The 19,434-nt window shown below is 43.7% G+C and overlaps 1 protein-coding gene across 2 annotated transcripts in view; it reads right to left on the minus strand.

Moving 5' to 3' along the window:
• Positions 1-756: 756 nt before the first annotated feature.
• LOC118359537 (partitioning defective 6 homolog beta-like) overlaps positions 757-19,434 on the minus strand; it is a 44,508-nt gene continuing 25,830 nt past the window's right edge. For both annotated transcript variants that reach the window (XM_052481674.1, XM_052481673.1), the window contains one exon: positions 757-5,156. In XM_052481674.1, coding sequence (XP_052337634.1) covers positions 4,279-5,156 — 878 coding nt within the window. In that variant the 3' untranslated portion in view covers positions 757-4,278. The remainder of the gene's footprint in view (positions 5,157-19,434) is intronic.

Genomic DNA, 19,434 nt, shown 5'->3' on the forward strand with positions numbered 1-19,434 from the left:
CAAAGCTCTTCTCTGTCCTGACATTGGTGGAACCAGCTTCCCCCTGACGCCAGGACAGATACCTTGCCCATTTTCCCCAAAACATCTGAAACCCTACCTCTTTAAAGAGTATCTTAAATAATCCCACAGCACCCCCCCCACAATCACACACAAAAAGAGCCTTTCCTGATCTAAACACTCACACTTGACTTTTCCCCCCCTACTAGCTTGGACTGCTGATAACTACTGAGATAGTGTACTTACTAGAGTTGTGAAATGTGGTTGTCCCACCTAGCCATCTTAATATGAACACACTAACTGTAAATCACTCTGGATTACTGTCTGCTGAATTACTAAAATGTAAAATGCAAAATAGTAACTTCTTCCTGCAGACAGGGTTCCATAACAGTCTCATCCATCCTGTCTAACTGGGTTTTACAACAGTCTCATCCATCCTGTCTAACTGGGTTTAACAACAGCCTCATCCATCCTGTCTAACTGGATTTTACAACAGCCTCATCCATCCTGTCTAACTGGGTTTTACAATAGCCTCATCCATCCTGTCTAACTGGGTTCTGTAACATTAGTCCCATCATCCTCTAACTGATATATGAACTTGCACATTTTCTGTTCATTTTGGTTGTTGAAAAATGTATCAAGTTATTTAAATGCATGTTTTTGTATTTTCTATTCATTAAACAAAACTTATATATTCAATGTTTGCCACATTTGTTTTATATTTCCATCTCATGGAATCCAGAATTATACAAGTGCATGTAAATTCATACATTTCTTTATTACTTTCTCATTAAAATGTGATAAAAATGTACATCATATACTATCAATAAGAAAATACTGACAATTTTCAGCACAAATCTATACCTTGATTTATCTGACAAGCAAAAATCATTGCTCATTATCTTGAGAAAAAAAAAAAGGAACAGACAAACCAAATTCCGAAGCCTGGTTAGAGTTCTCTGAAACATGCAGGTCTCTCCCAGCCTGGTTAGAGTTCTCTGAAACATGCAGGTCTCTCCCAGCCTGGTTAGAGTTCTCTGAAACATGCAGGTCTCTCCCAGCCTGGTTAGAGTTCTCTGAAACATGCAGGTCTCTCCCAGCCTGGTTAGAGTTCTCTGAAACATGCAGGTCTCTCCCAGCCTGGTTAGAGTTCTCTGAAACATGCAGGTCTCTCCCAGCCTGGTTAGAGTTCTCTGAAACATGCAGGTCTCTCCCAGCCTGGTTAGAGTTCTCTGAAACATGCAGGTCTCTCCCAGCCTGGTTAGAGTTCTCTGAAACATGCAGGTCTCTCCCAGCCTGGTTAGAGTTCTCTGAAACATGCAGGTCTCTCCCAGGAATAGAGGAATTCACAGTACAGGAATAGTGTCATAATCTACACCCCTAGAAGCTGTTTGTACAGAAAATAAGCTATTTAACAAAATCACTTTTGAAAAAATGGAAAGAACAGATTAGAAAATGAAATTAAACCATGACTTAACACAGTGGATCAGTTATAACACATTAAAATGTTAACTGACTTAGCAATGAAAAGGAATATACAGAAACATGATTAGAAAATAAATAGTTGTTGTGGTTACGATCCCCATGTCCTGTGTAGTTAAAACAATAATAAATTAACAGATAAAAAAAAAAAATCTTTCCATTCTAAAATGTGACTCATCATACCTTGAATGTTCCAGAACTGTTTGGAATGAGAGGGAGAGAGAGAAAGCAATCCCAACTCTTCTACACCCTGTAGCATAACAGAGAATAGAGTAGTACTGTACCTCACAGTATGAAGAGGGGGAGTTGAGTTCACATGATACCCTACTCTGGGTAGATGGCATGTCTGATAGGGAGGGCTAGTTGAGTTCACATGATACCCTACTCTGGGTAGATGGCATGTCTGATTACAGTGATCCAGTGTTTATGATTCTCATCAGGTATTTCTGCAGGTAAGACCCATTGCAGTCAGACTGAGGAGGAGAGTGGGGTGAGGGAGGCAACAGTTCCCAGTACATTTAGCTTCTCCATCAGAGAGGATTGTAAAAAGCAATAGGAGAAATGGACATCGATACACAATCTGCTCTCAGTGGAGTCTGTTAGCGTCATTTAATGTTTACATGTTGAGTACAGCCTTAGTCTAAATTCTCATTATACTTCACAACAAGCTCACTGGCAACTAAACACACAGAATAAAACTACAATCAATTGGAATGAGGATGTTCTGCAGTGCTATCCTGTCATGTGTTTTGGGGAAGTCTGTTGGCTGTACACTAATGACATTCTAATGAACTTGCTGGTGTTGACCCTCCTGAACAGGTAGGTACAGTCATCAGGTGATGTCATGTGACCAGGAACAAGTGGGAGTAGACCTGTGCTCACCTGATACAAGTCATAATGCATAGCGCTAGACAAACTCCACCTTACTCAAACACAGAGACCGGGTCGGTATGTATGAGAGCGTGTGCAAGACAAAATAATCTAACTTCTTTCTGCAGACTGGGTTCTAGAACAGTCCCATCCATCCTCGCTGGGGTCATTAGCGTCTCTAAGTTACATACCATCTCTGTAGTCCTCTGTCACAGTCCAGCTAGTCATCTATACCAGTATCACATTCTATTGAAGATCGACTGAAATAGTGAATAAATACTGTACATGAAGCGAGGACACTCTTCAAATGTGAATGATTCAGGCCACATCCAAGTGAACTCAGAGTTGGAAAACTAAGAAAGCCACCATCTGTTGTTACAAATACATCCTCCCAAACCAGACAGCCAGATGAGAGAGCGAGAGAGAGAACATGCTGAGATGAGTGAAGAGTCATGGTCTGAGAAATCAGAGAATCACATTTACAATCCCATTCTGTCACACTACGTACACGAAGTGTGGAAATTGCCCTGGTGGTGAGGAAAGAGAAGTTGGATGAAAAACAAGATGGAGGCAGGGACAGCACACCCCCGTCTAATGAGGTGTTTGTCTGTGACGGTGGATCGAGATACTCATTTTACACTAAATAAAAATCATACAGTCAAACATTTTACATTTAAATAAAACCGTAAAAGAAATAGAATGAAAATATTTAGAGCGGAAATCTGCGGTTCAGAACAACAAAACTGACTCCCCGCCACTATTTTGGTAGAAGGCTGAAGGTTGGGGTTTATAGAATTGAAAACACTCTCGAACCCATGGACAGATCGACAGATACAAGGAATGACAATCCATGATAACAAAATGATAGTTCTAACCAGGCTATACAGTGTTCGTTTGTATTTACCTAGTCTACAAACAAAGGGGTATGCAAGCTTATATTTTGGATTCTGATGGGGTTCGACAATAGAACTAAGCTCACAAGGCTTTTATTAGTTATATTCTTTAAGAATCAATGAGTATGTATGCATGTGTGTATGCATATCTATCTATATATCTATCTATATATCTATATAGATATATAGATATAGACACACACATAATTAATTTAAAAGACTAAAATTGGATGTAGCAATTACAGATTGCCACCTTTAGAGATTTTGTCATTTCAGTTGCTTTGTATAAATTGCTTCTAGTTTTTTTCTTGTGATTATCAACATTAAAAGCTTGGAGACGAAACACAGGAATAGTGGTTAATGTCCGGGTCCATGAAGAGAGACCCATATACATTGTTTCTCCTCAGACTAAAATCTGAGTGTTATTGCAGACCTCTACTCTTTGGTAGTTAGTATGGTAACATGTAGGATAGAAGCCATTACTTTTGTTCCCAAATCACAAGCTGTAATCTCCTAGGGGAGTGGTTGTTGTCAAGGCAAAAGCAGATTGTGAAATGTAGTCTCCTCTATCAAACAAACCAGGGCAGAATAGCTAGGGTAAGGTCAAAGCCTAAAGATATCTGCATTCGTTCATTCATTCATTCATTCATTCATTCATGTGTTTGTTCATTAAAATCAGTCCTTTCCTATGGTTCACAACATTTTAAAAACAACAGTGTAGCATCTCATTGCTGCCCTCAAGTGGAAGACCACAGAAACAGTCTCCCCCTCACGAAATAGAAACAAGTGCTTTTTATGGTTGTCAATAAGAAGTTGGAGGCCTTTCTCAGAGGCAGAGTCACTTTCCTCCTCCACACAAAACACCACGGGTAATCAATGTGTCTGTCAGACAGCATAGGGAGGGCGGTGTCGATACTATGGCAACGCATGTGTGGATGTTGTCGTTCTTTGTGTATGCATGAGGGTACACTTTAGTGTATGTCAGACTATGTGTTTGCGTTCCCATAAATACTGTGCAACTTACGACAGTGTGTGTTTACAGTGTAATGACGGTGCCTTCCTCCTCTAAGCTCCTTCCCTCCAGGCCCCTGTCGGCAGTGCTGAGCGTGCCCAGTGAGCCGGAGAGGTTGTGGGAGGCCAGGGCTCCGTTGGTGGTGCGGAGGTCCAGGTGGGGCATGTAGCGAGGAATGAAGGGTATGGTACAGCTGGCCGAGGAGGTCCGTGGGATGGGCATGGCCTCTCCGTCCACCTCGATCACCAGGTCCTCATCATCCTCATCACTCTCCAGCTCCTCTGGATGGAAGTTCTGGATGATGTCTGCCGGAGTCGTCGCCACGACAATGCCCGGGGAGGAGTAGCCGTAGAAACTGGTGCCACTGTCGGACGAGTGCCCCGAGCTCCCGGACGCTGCCCCGCCCCCGCCACTCCGTACGATGTTGTTGCGCTGGTTGGCCGGCTTCACAGTCACGATGAGATTGTGGCTGTTGGCGATCATCATGTCTGTCACCTGGTCCAGGGACTTGCCTTGCACCTCGATGCCGTTGACCTCAAGCACCTCGTCGTTGACTGCCAGCAGGCCAGTGCTCTCAGCCAGGCCCCCAGGCACCATGCGGGAGATGAAGATCCCAGGAACCTTCTCCAGGCCCTGGGGCGTGACCCGGACACTGGAGCCATCTCGGATGTAGAAGCCCAGTGGTTTCTCCTGGCCATGCTTGTAGAGGCGAACCCGGCGGTGTGTCTCAGGGAGGATATCCACATCGATGATGGAGGAGATGGGCCTGAAGTCCCTGGGCAGGCTGATGATCACAAGGGGCTTCTTCCGGTTGGCATCAGGCCGTAGCAACATGGCCGCTAGGACCGTCTTCTTGGGACGGGTCAGAGAGTCCAGACCAAACGCAGAGTAGTCGGCTTCCTCTGGGGGAGGGAAGAGAACAATGCATCAGAACCATATCGATATCACACGATACAGGATCTAATCTCATACCGGAAATGCTTACTGATCTTTATGGTGGAACTATGAATCATTACTGACATTCTACCTCAGACTATGCTGTAGTTATGCAAAAGCGATGGTGTTGCTCTAAGCCTGAGGCCTAGGGTTCCTTTATCTTAGAGCCCCTCCCTTGCCTTGTTACAGGGCTTTCACCATCTCTTCCCTGGGCTTATTCTTCATGTGTAATAAATGCATCGACTCTGGTCTCTCGTGGGTAGGGCTTTTGGAAATTCTTCAGAGGCTTACTCACGGCAACTGAGCTGCTCTGAGAAATACCTGGACTTTCACCTGAGCATGGCGTAGAGCGGGGACAGGGTTCAAGGCTTGATCAAAGGTCTAAGACGAGGGAGAAGCCATGGCTCTCTAATGGTTAACCACCAGCATACGGATGCCAAACAATATCATAACGTTCATTCCCTCCTGGGTTGTGCCCCAGTCCCCCCCTTCATCGCTCTCTGTCTCTTCTTCCTCCCACTTTCTATGTATGTTCTGGAATGAATTATATTTTACATTTCACCTTTATTTAACCAGGTAGGTCAGTTGAGAACAAGTTCTCAATTACAACTGCGACCTGGCCAAGATAAAGCAAAGCAGTGTGACAGAGTTACACATGGGATAAACAAACATAGTCAATAACACAATAGAAAAATCTATATACAGTGTGTACAAATGCAGTAAGATTAGGGAGGTAAGGCAATAAATAGGTCATAGTGACAAAATAATTACAATTTAGCAATTGACACTGGAGTGATAGATGTGCAGAAGATCAATGTTCAAGTAGAGATACTAGGATGTAAAGGAGAAAAATAAATAACAAAGGGATGAGGTAGTTGGGTGGGCTATTTACAGGTGCAATGATGGTTAAGCTGCTCTGTCAGCTGATGATTTTTATAATTCGTTCCAGTCATTGGCAGCAGAGAACTGGGAGTAAAAGGTGGCAAAAGGAGGAGTTGGCTTTGAGGATGACCAGTGAAATATACCTGCTGGGGCGCGTGCTACGGGTGGGTGCTGCTATGGTGATCAATGAGCTGAGATAAGGCGGGGCTTTACCTAGCATAGACTTAGATGACCTGGAGCCAGTGGGTCTGGCGACGAGTATGAAGCCAGGGCCAACCAACGAGAATACAGGTCGCAGTGGTGGGTAGTATATGGGGTTTTGGTGACAAAACGGATGGCACTGTGATAGACCGCATCCAATTATCTAATTATCTGAGTAGAGTGTTGGAGGCTGTTTTGTAAATTACATTGGCGAAATCAAGGATCGGTAGGATAGTCAGCTTTACGAGGTTATGTTTGGCAGCATGAGTGAAGGATGCTTTGTTGCAAAATAGGAAGCCGATTCTAGATTACAATTTTGGATTGGAGATGCTTAATGTGAAAGGAAGGAGAGTTCAGTCTCACCAGACACCTAGGTATTTGTAGTTACATTTACATTACATTTAAGTCATTTAGCAGACGCTCTTATCCAGAGCGACTTACAAATTGGTGCATTCACCTTATGACATCCAGTGGAACAGCCACTTTACAATAGTGCATCTAAATCTTTTAAGGGGGGGGGATTACTTTATCCTATCCTAGGTATTCCTTAAAGAGGTGGGGTTTCAGGTGTCTCCGGAAGGTGGTGATTGACTCCGCTGTCCTGGCGTCGTGAGGGAGTTTGTTCCACCATTGGGGGGCCAGAGCAGCGAACAGTAGTTGTCCACATATTCAGTCAGAACCGTCCAGAGTAGTGATGCTGGTCGGGCGGGCGGGTGCGTGCAGCGATCAGTTGAAGAGCATGCATTTAGTTTTACTTGCATTTAAGAGCAGTTGGAGGCAATGGAAGGAGTGCTGTATGGCTGGAGATGTGTTAACACAGTGTCCAAAGAAGGGCCAGATGTTTACAGAATGGTGTCGTCTGCGTAGAAGTGGATCAGAGAATCGCCAACAGCAAGAGCGACATCATTGATGTACACAGAGAAAAGAGTCGGCCTGAGAATTGAACCCTGTGGCACCCCCATAGAGAATGCCAGAGGTCCAGATAACAGGCCCTCTCATTTGACACACTGAACTCTATCAGAGAAGTAGTTGGTGAACCAGGCGAGGCAGTCATTTGAGAAACCAAGGCTATTGAGTCTGCCCGATAAGAATGCAGTGATTGACAGAGTCGAAAGCCCTGGCCAGGTCGATGAAGACAGCTGCACAGTATTGTCTTTATCAATGGTGGTTATGATATTGTTTAGGACCTTGAGCGTGGCTGAGGTGCACCCATGACCAGCTTGGAAACCAGATTGCATAGCGGAGAAGGTACGGTGGGATTCAAAAATGGTTGGCGATTTGTTTGTTAATATGGCTTTCCAAGTCTTTAGAACGGCAGGGTAGGATATATAGGTCTGTAACAGTTTGTCTCGAGTGTCTCTCCCTTTGAAGAGAGGGATGATCGCGGCAGCTTTCCAATCTTTAGGTATCTCAGACGACACAAAAGAGAGGTTGAACAGGCTGGTAATAGGTGTCACAACAATTGCAGAGGATGATTTTATAAAGAGAGTATCCAGATTGTCTAGCACAGGTGAGTTGTAGGGGTCCAGATTTTGCAGCTCTTTCAGAACATCAGCTATCTGAATTTGGGTGAAGGAGAAGTGGGGGGAGGTTTGGGCGAGTTGCGGAGCTGTTGACCGGGGTAGCCAGGTGGAAAGCATGGCCAGCCGTAGAAAAATGCCTATTGAAATTCTCGATTATCATAGAATTATTGGTGGTGACAATTTCCTAGCCTCAGTGCAGTGGGCAGCTGGGAGGAGGTGCTCTTATTCTCCATGAACTTTAATGTCCCAGAACATTTAGGAGTTTATGCTACAAGATGCTTTCCTAACTGCCTGTGAATATTGGTTCCTAACTTCCCTGAAAAGTTGCATATTGCGGGGGCTATTCAATGCTAATGCTGTACAGGATGTTTTTGTGCTGGTCAAGGGCAGTTAAGTATTGAGTGAACCAAGGGCTATATCTGTTCTTAGTTCTACATTTTTTGGAATGGGGCATGCTTATTTAAGATGGTGAGGAAGTAACTTTCAAATAATAACCAGGCATCCTCTATTGACAGAATGAGGTCAATGTCCTTCCAGGATACCTGGGCCAGGTCGATTAGAAAGGCCTGCTCGCTGAAGTGTTGTAGGGAGCGTTTGACAGTGAGGGGTGGTCGTTTGACCGAAAACACATTAGGGACACAGGCAATGAGGCAGTGATCGCTGAGATCCTGGTTGAAGACAGCAGAGGTATATTTAGAGGGCAGGTTGGTCAGGATTATATCTATGGGGGTGCCATATTTATGGATTTAGGGTTGTACCTGGTAGGTTTCTTGATAATTTGTGTGAGATTGAGGGTATCAAGCTTAGATTGTAGGACAGCCAGGATGTTTAGCATATCCCAGTTTAGGTCACCTAACAGTACAAACTCTGAAGATAAATGGGGGGCAATTAATTCCCATATGGTGTCTAGGGCGCAGCTGGGGGCTGAGGGGGGTCTGTAACAAGCGACAACAGTGAGAGACTTATTTCTGGAAAGGTGGATTTTTAAAAGTAGAAGCTTGAACTGTTTGGGCACAGACCTGGATAGCATGACAGAACTCTGCAGGCTGTCTCTGCAGTAGATTGCAACTCCACTCCCTTTGGCAGTTCTATCTTGGTGGAAAATGTTGGGGATGGAAATTTCAGAATTTTTGGTGGACTTCCTAAATCAGGATTCAGACACGGCTAGGATCCGGGTTGGCAGAGTGTGCTAAAGCAATGAATAAAACAAACTTAGGGAGGAGGCTTCTGATGTTAACATGTAAGAAACCAAGGCTTTTACAGTTACAGAAGTAAAATTATAGCATCTGGGGAATAGGAGTGGAACTGGGGGCTACAGGTCCTGGGTTAACCTGTACATCACCAGAGGAAGAGGAGGAGTAGGATAAGGGTACGGCGTGGTGTGATGTAGTGTGTTCTAGAGTGAATGACATGTTCTCGTATCCCATGGTGTGATGTAGTGTGTTCTAGAGTGAATGACATGTTCTTGTAACCCATGGTGTGATGTAGTGTGTTCTAGAGTGAATGACATGTTCTCATATCCCATGGTGTGATGTAGTGTGTTCTAGAGTGAATGACATGTTCTCATATCCCATGGTGTGTTGTAGTGTGTTCTAGAGTGAATGACATGTTCTCATATTCCATGGTGTGATGTAGTGTGCTCTAGAGTGAATGACATGTTCTCATATCCCATGGTGTGATGTAGTGTGTTCTAGAGTGAATGACATGTTCTCGTATCCCATGGTGTGATGTAGTGTGCTCTAGAGTGAATGACATGTTCTCATATCCCATGGTGTGATGTAGTGTGTTCTAGAGTGAATGACATGTTCTCATATCCCATGGTGTGATGTAGTGTGTTCTAGAGTGAATGACATGTTCTCATATCCCATGGTGTGATGTAGTGTGTTCTAGAGTGAATGACATGTTCTCATATCCCATGGTGTGATGTAGTGTGTTCTAGAGTGAATGACATGTTCTCGTAACCCATGGTGTGTTGTAGTGTGTTCTAGAGTGAATGACATGTTCTCGTATCCCATGGTGTGATGTAGTGTGTTCTAGAGTGAATGACATGTTCTCGTATCCCATGGTGTGATGTAGTGTGTTCTAGAGTGAATGACATGTTCTCGTATCCCATGGTGTGATGTAGTGTGTTCTAGAGTGAATGACATGTTCTTGTAACCCATGGTGTGATGTAGTGTGTTCTAGAGTGAATGACATGTTCTCGTATCCCATGGTGTGATGTAGTGTGTTCTAGAGTGAATGACATGTTCTCATATCCCATGGTGTGATGTAGTGTGTTCTAGAGTGAATGACATGTTCTCGTATCCCATGGTGTGATGTAGTGTGTTCTAGAGTGAATGACATGTTCTCGTATCCCATGGTGTGATGTAGTGTGTTCTAGAGTGAATGACATGTTCTCGTATCCCATGGTGTGATGTAGTGTGTTCTAGAGTGAATGACATGTTCTCGTATCCCATGGTGTGTTGTAGTGTGTTCTAGAGTGAATGACATGTTCTCATATCCCATGGTGTGATGTAGTGTGTTCTAGAGTGAATGACATGTTCTCATATCCCATGGTGTGATGTAGTGTGTTCTAGAGTGAATGACATGTTCTCGTATCCCATGGTGTGTTGTAGTGTGTTCTAGAGTGAATGACATGTTCTCATATCCCATGGTGTGATGTAGTGTGTTCTAGAGTGAATGACATGTTCTCATATCCCATGGTGTGATGTAGTGTGTTCTAGAGTGAATGACATGTTCTCATATCCCATGGTGTGATGTAGTGTGTTCTAGAGTGAATGACATGTTCTCGTATCCCATGGTGTGTTGTAGTGTGTTCTAGAGTGAATGACATGTTCTCATATCCCATGGTGTGATGTAGTGTGTTCTAGAGTGAATGACATGTTCTCATATCCCATGGTGTGTTGTAGTGTGTTCTAGAGTGAATGACATGTTCTCGTAACCCATGGTGTGATGTAGTGTGTTCTAGAGTGAATGACATGTTCTCGTATCCCATGGTGTGTTGTAGTGTGTTCTAGAGTGAATGACATGTTCTCATATCCCATGGTGTGTTGTAGTGTGTTCTAGAGTGAATGACATGTTCTCGTATCCCATGGTGTGTTGTAGTGTGTTCTAGAGTGAATGACATGTTCTCGTATCCCATGGTGTGATGTAGTGTGTTCTAGAGTGAATGACATGTTCTTGTAACCCAACCCATGGTGTGATGTAGTGTGCTCTAGAGTGAATGACATGTTCTCGTATCCCATGGTGTGATGTAGTGTGTTCTAGAGTGAATGACATGTTCTTGTAACCCAACCCATGGTGTGATGTAGTGTGCTCTAGAGTGAATGACATGTTCTCGTATCCCATGGTGTGATGTAGTGTGTTCTAGAGTGAATGACATGTTCTTGTAACCCAACCTATGGTGTGATGTAGTGTGTTCTAGAGTGAATGACATGTTCTCATATCCCATGGTGTGATGTAGTGTGTTCTAGAGTGAATGACATGTTCTCGTATCCCATGGTGTGTTGTAGTGTGTTCTAGAGTGAATGACATGTTCTCGTATCCCATGGTGTGATGTAGTGTGTTCTAGAGTGAATGATATGTTCTCGTATCCCATGGTGTGTTGTAGTGTGTTCTAGAGTGAATGACATGTTCTCGTATCCCATGGTGTGATGTAGTGTGTTCTAGAGTGAATGACATGTTCTCGTATCCCATGGTGTGTTGTAGTGTGTTCTAGAGTGAATGACATGTTCTCGTATCCCATGGTGTGTTGTAGTGTGTTCTAGAGTGAATGACATGTTCTCGTATCCCATGGTGTGTTGTAGTGTGTTCTAGAGTGAATGACATGTTCTCGTATCCCATGGTGTGATGTAGTGTGTTCTAGAGTGAATGACATGTTCTCATATCCCATGGTGTGTTGTAGTGTGTTCTAGAGTGAATGACATGTTCTCATATCCCATGGTGTGATGTAGTGTGTTCTAGAGTGAATGACATGTTCTCGTATCCCATGGTGTGATGTAGTGTGTTCTAGAGTGAATGACATGTTCTCGTAACCCATGGTGTGATGTAGTGTGTTCTAGAGTGAATGACATGTTCTCGTATCCCATGGTGTGATGTAGTGTGTTCTAGAGTGAATGACATGTTCTTGTAACCCAACCCATGGTGTGATGTAGTGTGCTCTAGAGTGAATGACATGTTCTCGTATCCCATGGTGTGATGTAGTGTGTTCTAGAGTGAATGACATGTTCTCGTAACCCATGGTGTGTTGTAGTGTGTTCTAGAGTGAATGACATGTTCTCGTATCCCATGGTGTGTTGTAGTGTGTTCTAGAGTGAATGACATGTTCTCGTATCCCAACCCATGGTGTGATGTAGTGTGCTCTAGAGTGAATGACATGTTCTCGTATCCCAACCCATGGTGTGATGTAGTGTGCTCTAGAGTGAATGACATGTTCTCGTAACCCATGGTGTGATGTAGTGTGTTCTAGAGTGAATGACATGTTCTCGTAACCCAACCCATGGTGTGATGTAGTGTGTTCTAGAGTGAATGACATGTTCTTGTAACCCAACCCATGGTGTGATGTAGTGTGCTCTAGAGTGAATGACATGTTCTCGTATCCCATGGTGTGATGTAGTGTGTTCTAGAGTGAATGACATGTTCTTGTAACCCAACCTATGGTGTGATGTAGTGTGTTCTAGAGTGAATGACATGTTCTCATATCCCATGGTGTGATGTAGTGTGTTCTAGAGTGAATGACATGTTCTCGTATCCCATGGTGTGTTGTAGTGTGTTCTAGAGTGAATGACATGTTCTCGTATCCCATGGTGTGATGTAGTGTGTTCTAGAGTGAATGACATGTTCTCGTATCCCATGGTGTGATGTAGTGTGTTCTAGAGTGAATGACATGTTCTCGTATCCCATGGTGTGATGTAGTGTGTTCTAGAGTGAATGACATGTTCTCGTATCCCATGGTGTGTTGTAGTGTGTTCTAGAGTGAATGACATGTTCTCGTATCCCATGGTGTGTTGTAGTGTGTTCTAGAGTGAATGACATGTTCTCGTATCCCATGGTGTGTTGTAGTGTGTTCTAGAGTGAATGACATGTTCTCGTATCCCATGGTGTGTTGTAGTGTGTTCTAGAGTGAATGACATGTTCTCATATCCCATGGTGTGTTGTAGTGTGTTCTAGAGTGAATGACATGTTCTCATATCCCATGGTGTGATGTAGTGTGTTCTAGAGTGAATGACATGTTCTCGTATCCCATGGTGTGATGTAGTGTGTTCTAGAGTGAATGACATGTTCTCGTATCCCATGGTGTGTTGTAGTGTGTTCTAGAGTGAATGACATGTTCTCGTATCCCATGGTGTGATGTAGTGTGTTCTAGAGTGAATGACATGTTCTCGTATCCCATGGTGTGATGTAGTGTGTTCTAGAGTGAATGACATGTTCTCGTATCCCATGGTGTGTTGTAGTGTGTTCTAGAGTGAATGACATGTTCTCGTATCCCATGGTGTGATGTAGTGTGTTCTAGAGTGAATGACATGTTCTCATATCCCATGGTGTGATGTAGTGTGTTCTAGAGTGAATGACATGTTCTCGTAACCCATGGTGTGATGTAGTGTGTTCTAGAGTGAATGACATGTTCTTGTACCCAACCTATGGTGTGATGTAGTGTGTTCTAGAGTGAATGACATGTTCTCAGTGAATATCCCATGGTGTGTTGTAGTGTGTTCTAGAGTGAATGACATGTTCTCGTATCCCATGGTGTGATGTAGTGTGTTCTAGAGTGAATGACATGTTCTCGTATCCCATGGTGTGATGTAGTGTGTTCTAGAGTGAATGACATGTTCTCGTATCCCATGGTGTGTTGTAGTGTGTTCTAGAGTGAATGACATGTTCTCGTATCCCATGGTGTGATGTAGTGTGTTCTAGAGTGAATGACATGTTCTTGTAACCCATGGTGTGTTGTAGTGTGCTCTAGAGTGAATGACATGTTCTCATATCCCATGGTGTGATGTAGTGTGTTCTAGAGTGAATGACATGTTCTCATATCCCATGGTGTGATGTAGTGTGTTCTAGAGTGAATGACATGTTCTCGTATCCCATGGTGTGTTGTAGTGTGTTCTAGAGTGAATGACATGTTCTCGTATCCCATGGTGTGTTGTAGTGTGTTCTAGAGTGAATGACATGTTCTCGTATCCCATGGTGTGATGTAGTGTGTTCTAGAGTGAATGACATGTTCTCGTATCCCATGGTGTGATGTAGTGTGTTCTAGAGTGAATGACATGTTCTCATATCCCATGGTGTGATGTAGTGTGTTCTAGAGTGAATGACATGTTCTCGTATCCCATGGTGTGTTGTAGTGTGTTCTAGAGTGAATGACATGTTCTCATATCCCATGGTGTGATGTAGTGTGTTCTAGAGTGAATGACATGTTCTTGTAACCCATGGTGTGATGTAGTGTGTTCTAGAGTGAATGACATGTTCTCATATCCCATGGTGTGATGTAGTGTGTTCTAGAGTGAATGACATGTTCTCGTATCCCATGGTGTGATGTAGTGTGTTCTAGAGTGAATGACATGTTCTCGTATCCCATGGTGTGATGTAGTGTGTTCTAGAGTGAATGACATGTTCTCATATCCCATGGTGTGTTGTAGTGTGTTCTAGAGTGAATGACATGTTCTCATATCCCATGGTGTGATGTAGTGTGCTCTAGAGTGAATGACATGTTCTCATATCCCATGGTGTGATGTAGTGTGTTCTAGAGTGAATGACATGTTCTCGTATCCCATGGTGTGTTGTAGTGTGTTCTAGAGTGAATGACATGTTCTCGTAACCCATGGTGTGTTGTAGTGTGTTCTAGAGTGAATGACATGTTCTTGTAACCCATGGTGTGATGTAGTGTGTTCTAGAGTGAATGACATGTTCTCATATCCCATGGTGTGTTGTAGTGTGTTCTAGAGTGAATGACATGTTCTCGTATCCCATGGTGTGATGTAGTGTGCTCTAGAGTGAATGACATGTTCTCATATCCCATGGTGTGATGTAGTGTGTTCTAGAGTGAATGACATGTTCTCATATCCCATGGTGTGATGTAGTGTGTTCTAGAGTGAATGACATGTTCTCGTATCCCATGGTGTGTTGTAGTGTGTTCTAGAGTGAATGACATGTTCTCGTAACCCATGGTGTGTTGTAGTGTGTTCTAGAGTGAATGACATGTTCTTGTAACCCATGGTGTGATGTAGTGTGTTCTAGAGTGAATGACATGTTCTCATATCCCATGGTGTGTTGTAGTGTGTTCTAGAGTGAATGACATGTTCTCGTATCCCATGGTGTGATGTAGTGTGTTCTAGAGTGAATGACATGTTCTCGTAACCCATGGTGTGTTGTAGTGTGTTCTAGAGTGAATGACATGTTCTCGTAACCCATGGTGTGATGTAGTGTGTTCTAGAGTGAATGACATGTTCTCGTATCCCATGGTGTGTTGTAGTGTGTTCTAGAGTGAATGACATGTTCTCGTAACCCATGGTGTGTTGTAGTGTGTTCTAGAGTGAATGACATGTTCTCGTATCCCATGGTGTGTTGTAGTGTGTTCTAGAGTGAATGACATCATCAGTAATTGTGTGTGTGTGTTCTGAGATAGGGTGCAGGCAGGTTGTCAGGTTGTCGATAAGGATTCCAGCCCTCAGATTGACAGATCCCCCTCCCCCCAACCAGAAAAACAAAGGATCAAGTGTAGAGGAGTATCCCATTTCAGTTCTCATGAAACATAAGTTCATTGCCTCCTTACTGTCCGGACATTACAACTGTATGCATACAAAATATAGGTTTGAATATTCACAAAAACACACACTGATATGTTAATCCAAACTCAGCTAATCTGCATGATGTAAACACAGAGGAAGCCTGCAGGGTCTTCATAAATATTCACACTCCTTTGACTTTCCCCACATTTTCTTGTGTTACGAAGTGGGATTAAAATGGATTTAATTGTAATTTTCTGGGGTCAAAGATTTACACAAAATACTGTGTCAAAGTGGATGTAAAATTATAATATATGTAAAATAAAAACACTAACATGTCTTGATTAGAGAAGTATTCACACCCTTGAGTCAATACATGTTAGAATCCTTTGGTAGCGATTACAGCTGTGAGTCTTTCTGGGTAATTCTCTAAGAGCTGTGAGTCTTTCTGGGTAATTCTCTAAGAGCTGTGAGTCTTTCTGGGTAATTCTCTAAGAGCTGTGAGTCTTTCTGGGTAATTCTCTAAGAGCTGTGAGTCTTTCTGGGTAATTCTCTAAGAGCTGTGAGTCTTTCTGGGTAATTCTCTAAGAGCTGTGAGTCTTTCTGGGTAATTCTCTAAGAGCTGTGAGTCTTTCTGGGTAATTCTCTAAGAGCTGTGAGTCTTTCTGGGTAATTCTCTAAGAGCTGTGAGTCTTTCTGGGTAATTCTCTAAGAGCTTTGAACACCTGGATTGTGCAACATTTTCCCATTATTATTAAAACAATTCTTCAAGCTCTGTCAAATTGGTTGTTGATCATCGCTAGACAACCATTTTTCAGGTTTTGCAATAGATTTTCAAGCAGATTTAAGTTGAAACCAACTCTGCCACTCCGGAACATTCACTGTCTTCTTGGTAAGCAACTCCAGTGTTGATTTGGCCTTGTGTCTGTTGGAAAGCAGACCGAACCAGGTTTTCCACTAGGGTTTTGCTGTGCTTAGCTCCATTCCGTTTCCTTTTTATCCAGAAAAACTCCCCAGTCCTTAACGATGACAAGCATACACATAACATGATGCATCCACCACTATGCTTGAAATTATGTATAGTGGTACTACTCCATGATATGTTTGGGGCAAATCCAACACGACACAACACTTTGTATTCAGGACAAAAAGTGAATTGCCTTGCCACATTTTTGCAGTTTTACTTTAGTGCCTTGTTGCAAACAGGAAGCATGTTTTGGAATATTTGTATCTTGCACAGGATATTTTCTTTTCACTGTGTCAGTTAGGTTAGTATTGTGGAGGAACTACAATGTTGTTGATCCATCCTCAGATTTCTCCTATCACAGCCATTAAACTCTGTGACTGTTTTAAAGTCACCTTTGGCTCATAGCAATTGAGTCAGGAAGGACACCTGTATCTTTGTAGTGACGGGGTCTATTGATACACCATCCAAAGTGTAATGAATTAATTCACCATGCTCAAAGGGATATTTGATTTTGACCCATCTACCAAATCGGTGCCCTTCTTTGCGAGGCATTGGAAAACCTTCCAGGTCTTTGTGGTTGAATCGGTTTCAAAATCACTGCTCAACTGAAGGACCTTACAGATAATTGTGTGTGGGGGTTATAGAGATGAAGTAGTCATTCAAAAATCATGTTAAACAACATTGCAACTTGTGACTTGTTAAGCAAATGTTTACTCCTGAATCTATTTAGGCCATAACAAAAGGGGTTGAATACTTATTGACTAAAGACATTTCAGCTTTTCATTTTGGGGTATTGTGTGTTGGCCAGTGACAAAACAACATTTAATACATTCAGGCTGTAGCAACAAAATGTGGAAAAAGGGGCGTGAAAACTGGGTGGTAGTCTAGCAGTTAAGAGGTTGGGCCCATAAACGAAAGGTTGCTAGTTTGAATTCCAAAGCTAGGTGAAATCTGTCGATGTGCCCTTGAGCAAGGCACTTAACCCTAATTGCAGCTAGCAAGGCTTTCAGTCTCATTACAGCAGCCAGCAAGGCTTTCAGTCTCATTACAGCAGCCAGCAAGGCTTTCCGTCTCATTACAGCAGCCAGCAAGGCTTTCCGTCTCATTACAGCAGCCAGCAAGGCTTTCCGTCTCATTACAGCAGCCAGCAAGGCTTTCCGTCTCATTACAGCAGCCAGCAAGGCTTTCAGTCTCATTACAGCAGCCAGCAAGGCTTTCCGTCTCATTACAGCAGCCAGCAAGGCTTTCCGTCTCATTACAGCAGCCAGCAAGGCTTTCAGTCTCATTACAGCAACTAGCAAGGCTTTCAGTCTCATTACAGCAACTAGCAAGGCTTTCAGTCTCATTACAGCAACTAGCAAGGCTTTCAGTCTCATTACAGCAACTAGCAAGGCCTTCAGTCTCATTACAGCAACTAGCAAGGCTTTCAGTCTCATTACAGCAACTAGCAAGGCTTTCAGTCTCATTACAGCAACTAGCAAGGCTTTCAGTCTCATTACAGCAGCTAGCAAGGCGGTCAGTCTCATTACAGCAACTAGCAAGGCTTTCAGTCTCATTACAGCAACTAGCAAGGCTTTCAGTCTCATTACAGCAACTAGCAAGGCTTTCAGTCTCATTACAGCAACTAGCAAGGCTTTCAGTCTCATTACAGCAACTAGCAAGGCTTTCAGTCTCATTACAGCAACTAGCAAGGCTTTCAGTCTCATTACAGCAACTAGCAAGGCTTTCAGTCTCATTACAGCAACTAGCAAGGCTTTCAGTCTCATTACAGCAACTAGCAAGGCGTTCAGTCTCATTACAGCAACTAGCAAGGCGGTCAGTCTCATTACAGGAGCTAGCAAGGCTTTCAGTCTCATTACAGGAGCTAGCAAGGCTTTCAGTCTCATTACAGGAGCTAGCAAGGCTTTCAGTCTCATTACAGCAACTAGCAAGGCTTTCAGTCTCATTACAGCAACTAGCAAGGCTTTCAGTCTCATTACAGCAACTAGCAAGGCGGTCAGTCTCATTACAGCAACTAGCAAGGCGGTCAGTCTCATTACAGGAGCTAGCAAGGCTTTCAGTCTCATTAGAGGAGCTAGCAAGGCGGTCAGTCTCATTACAGGAGCTAGCAAGGCTTTAAAGAGTCATTTCTAATCTTTTACACACACCTGATCAAAGAGTAGACCTTTCCTAAATGTTATCCCTCCAACCCGCCACCACTGGTTTCCTATGGTCGATAAAGCAAGCGTAAATAGTCAATACCATGGAGCTAATGCCCCAGGACCCAGACTAATAGTCTGACTGTCTCGGTGTGTCCCTTTGGGGGTCAGTGTCATAATATCACAGTTACCTCTGGGCCGGGCAGCCGGGGTCACCATCACGCTCAGTGTTTTGAGAGCGTTGATCAGTCTCAACTCATTTTGTTCAACGGTTGGCTGATAAAATACACATCTCACCTGGAGATATGAGTTCACCTTTATGCTCAAGGTGACAAACGTTCAGGAACGCAATTGAGTAAGTTAGCATATGTGAGTTAATTAATCTAACCAATCAGTGATAACTGTGTAGGAAGTAAACACCAGCATAACCCTCCAGGGTGAGCGTCAGGGTTGGGCACAAGGCCTCCAGGGTGAGCGTCAGGGTTGGGCACAAGCCCTCCAGGGTGAGAGTCAGGGTTGGGCACAAGCCCTCCAGGGTGAGCGTCAGGGTTGGGCACAAGCCCTCCAGGGTGAGAGTCAGGGTTGGGCACAAGGCCTCCAGGGTGAGAGTCAGGGTTGGGCACAAGGCCTCCAGGGTGAGAGTCAGGGTTGGGCACAAGGCCTCCAGGGTGAGAGTCAGGGTTGGGCACAAGGCCTCCAGGGTGAGAGTCAGGGTTGGGCACAAGGCCTCCAGGGTGAGAGTCAGGGTTGGGCACAAGGCCTCCAGGGTGAGAGTCAGGGTTGGGCACAAGGCCTCCAGGGTGAGGGTG

Source organism: Oncorhynchus keta, chromosome 27 (assembly GCF_023373465.1).
Source record: "Oncorhynchus keta strain PuntledgeMale-10-30-2019 chromosome 27, Oket_V2, whole genome shotgun sequence".
In the NCBI taxonomy this organism is placed as follows: Eukaryota; Metazoa; Chordata; class Actinopteri; order Salmoniformes; family Salmonidae; genus Oncorhynchus; species Oncorhynchus keta.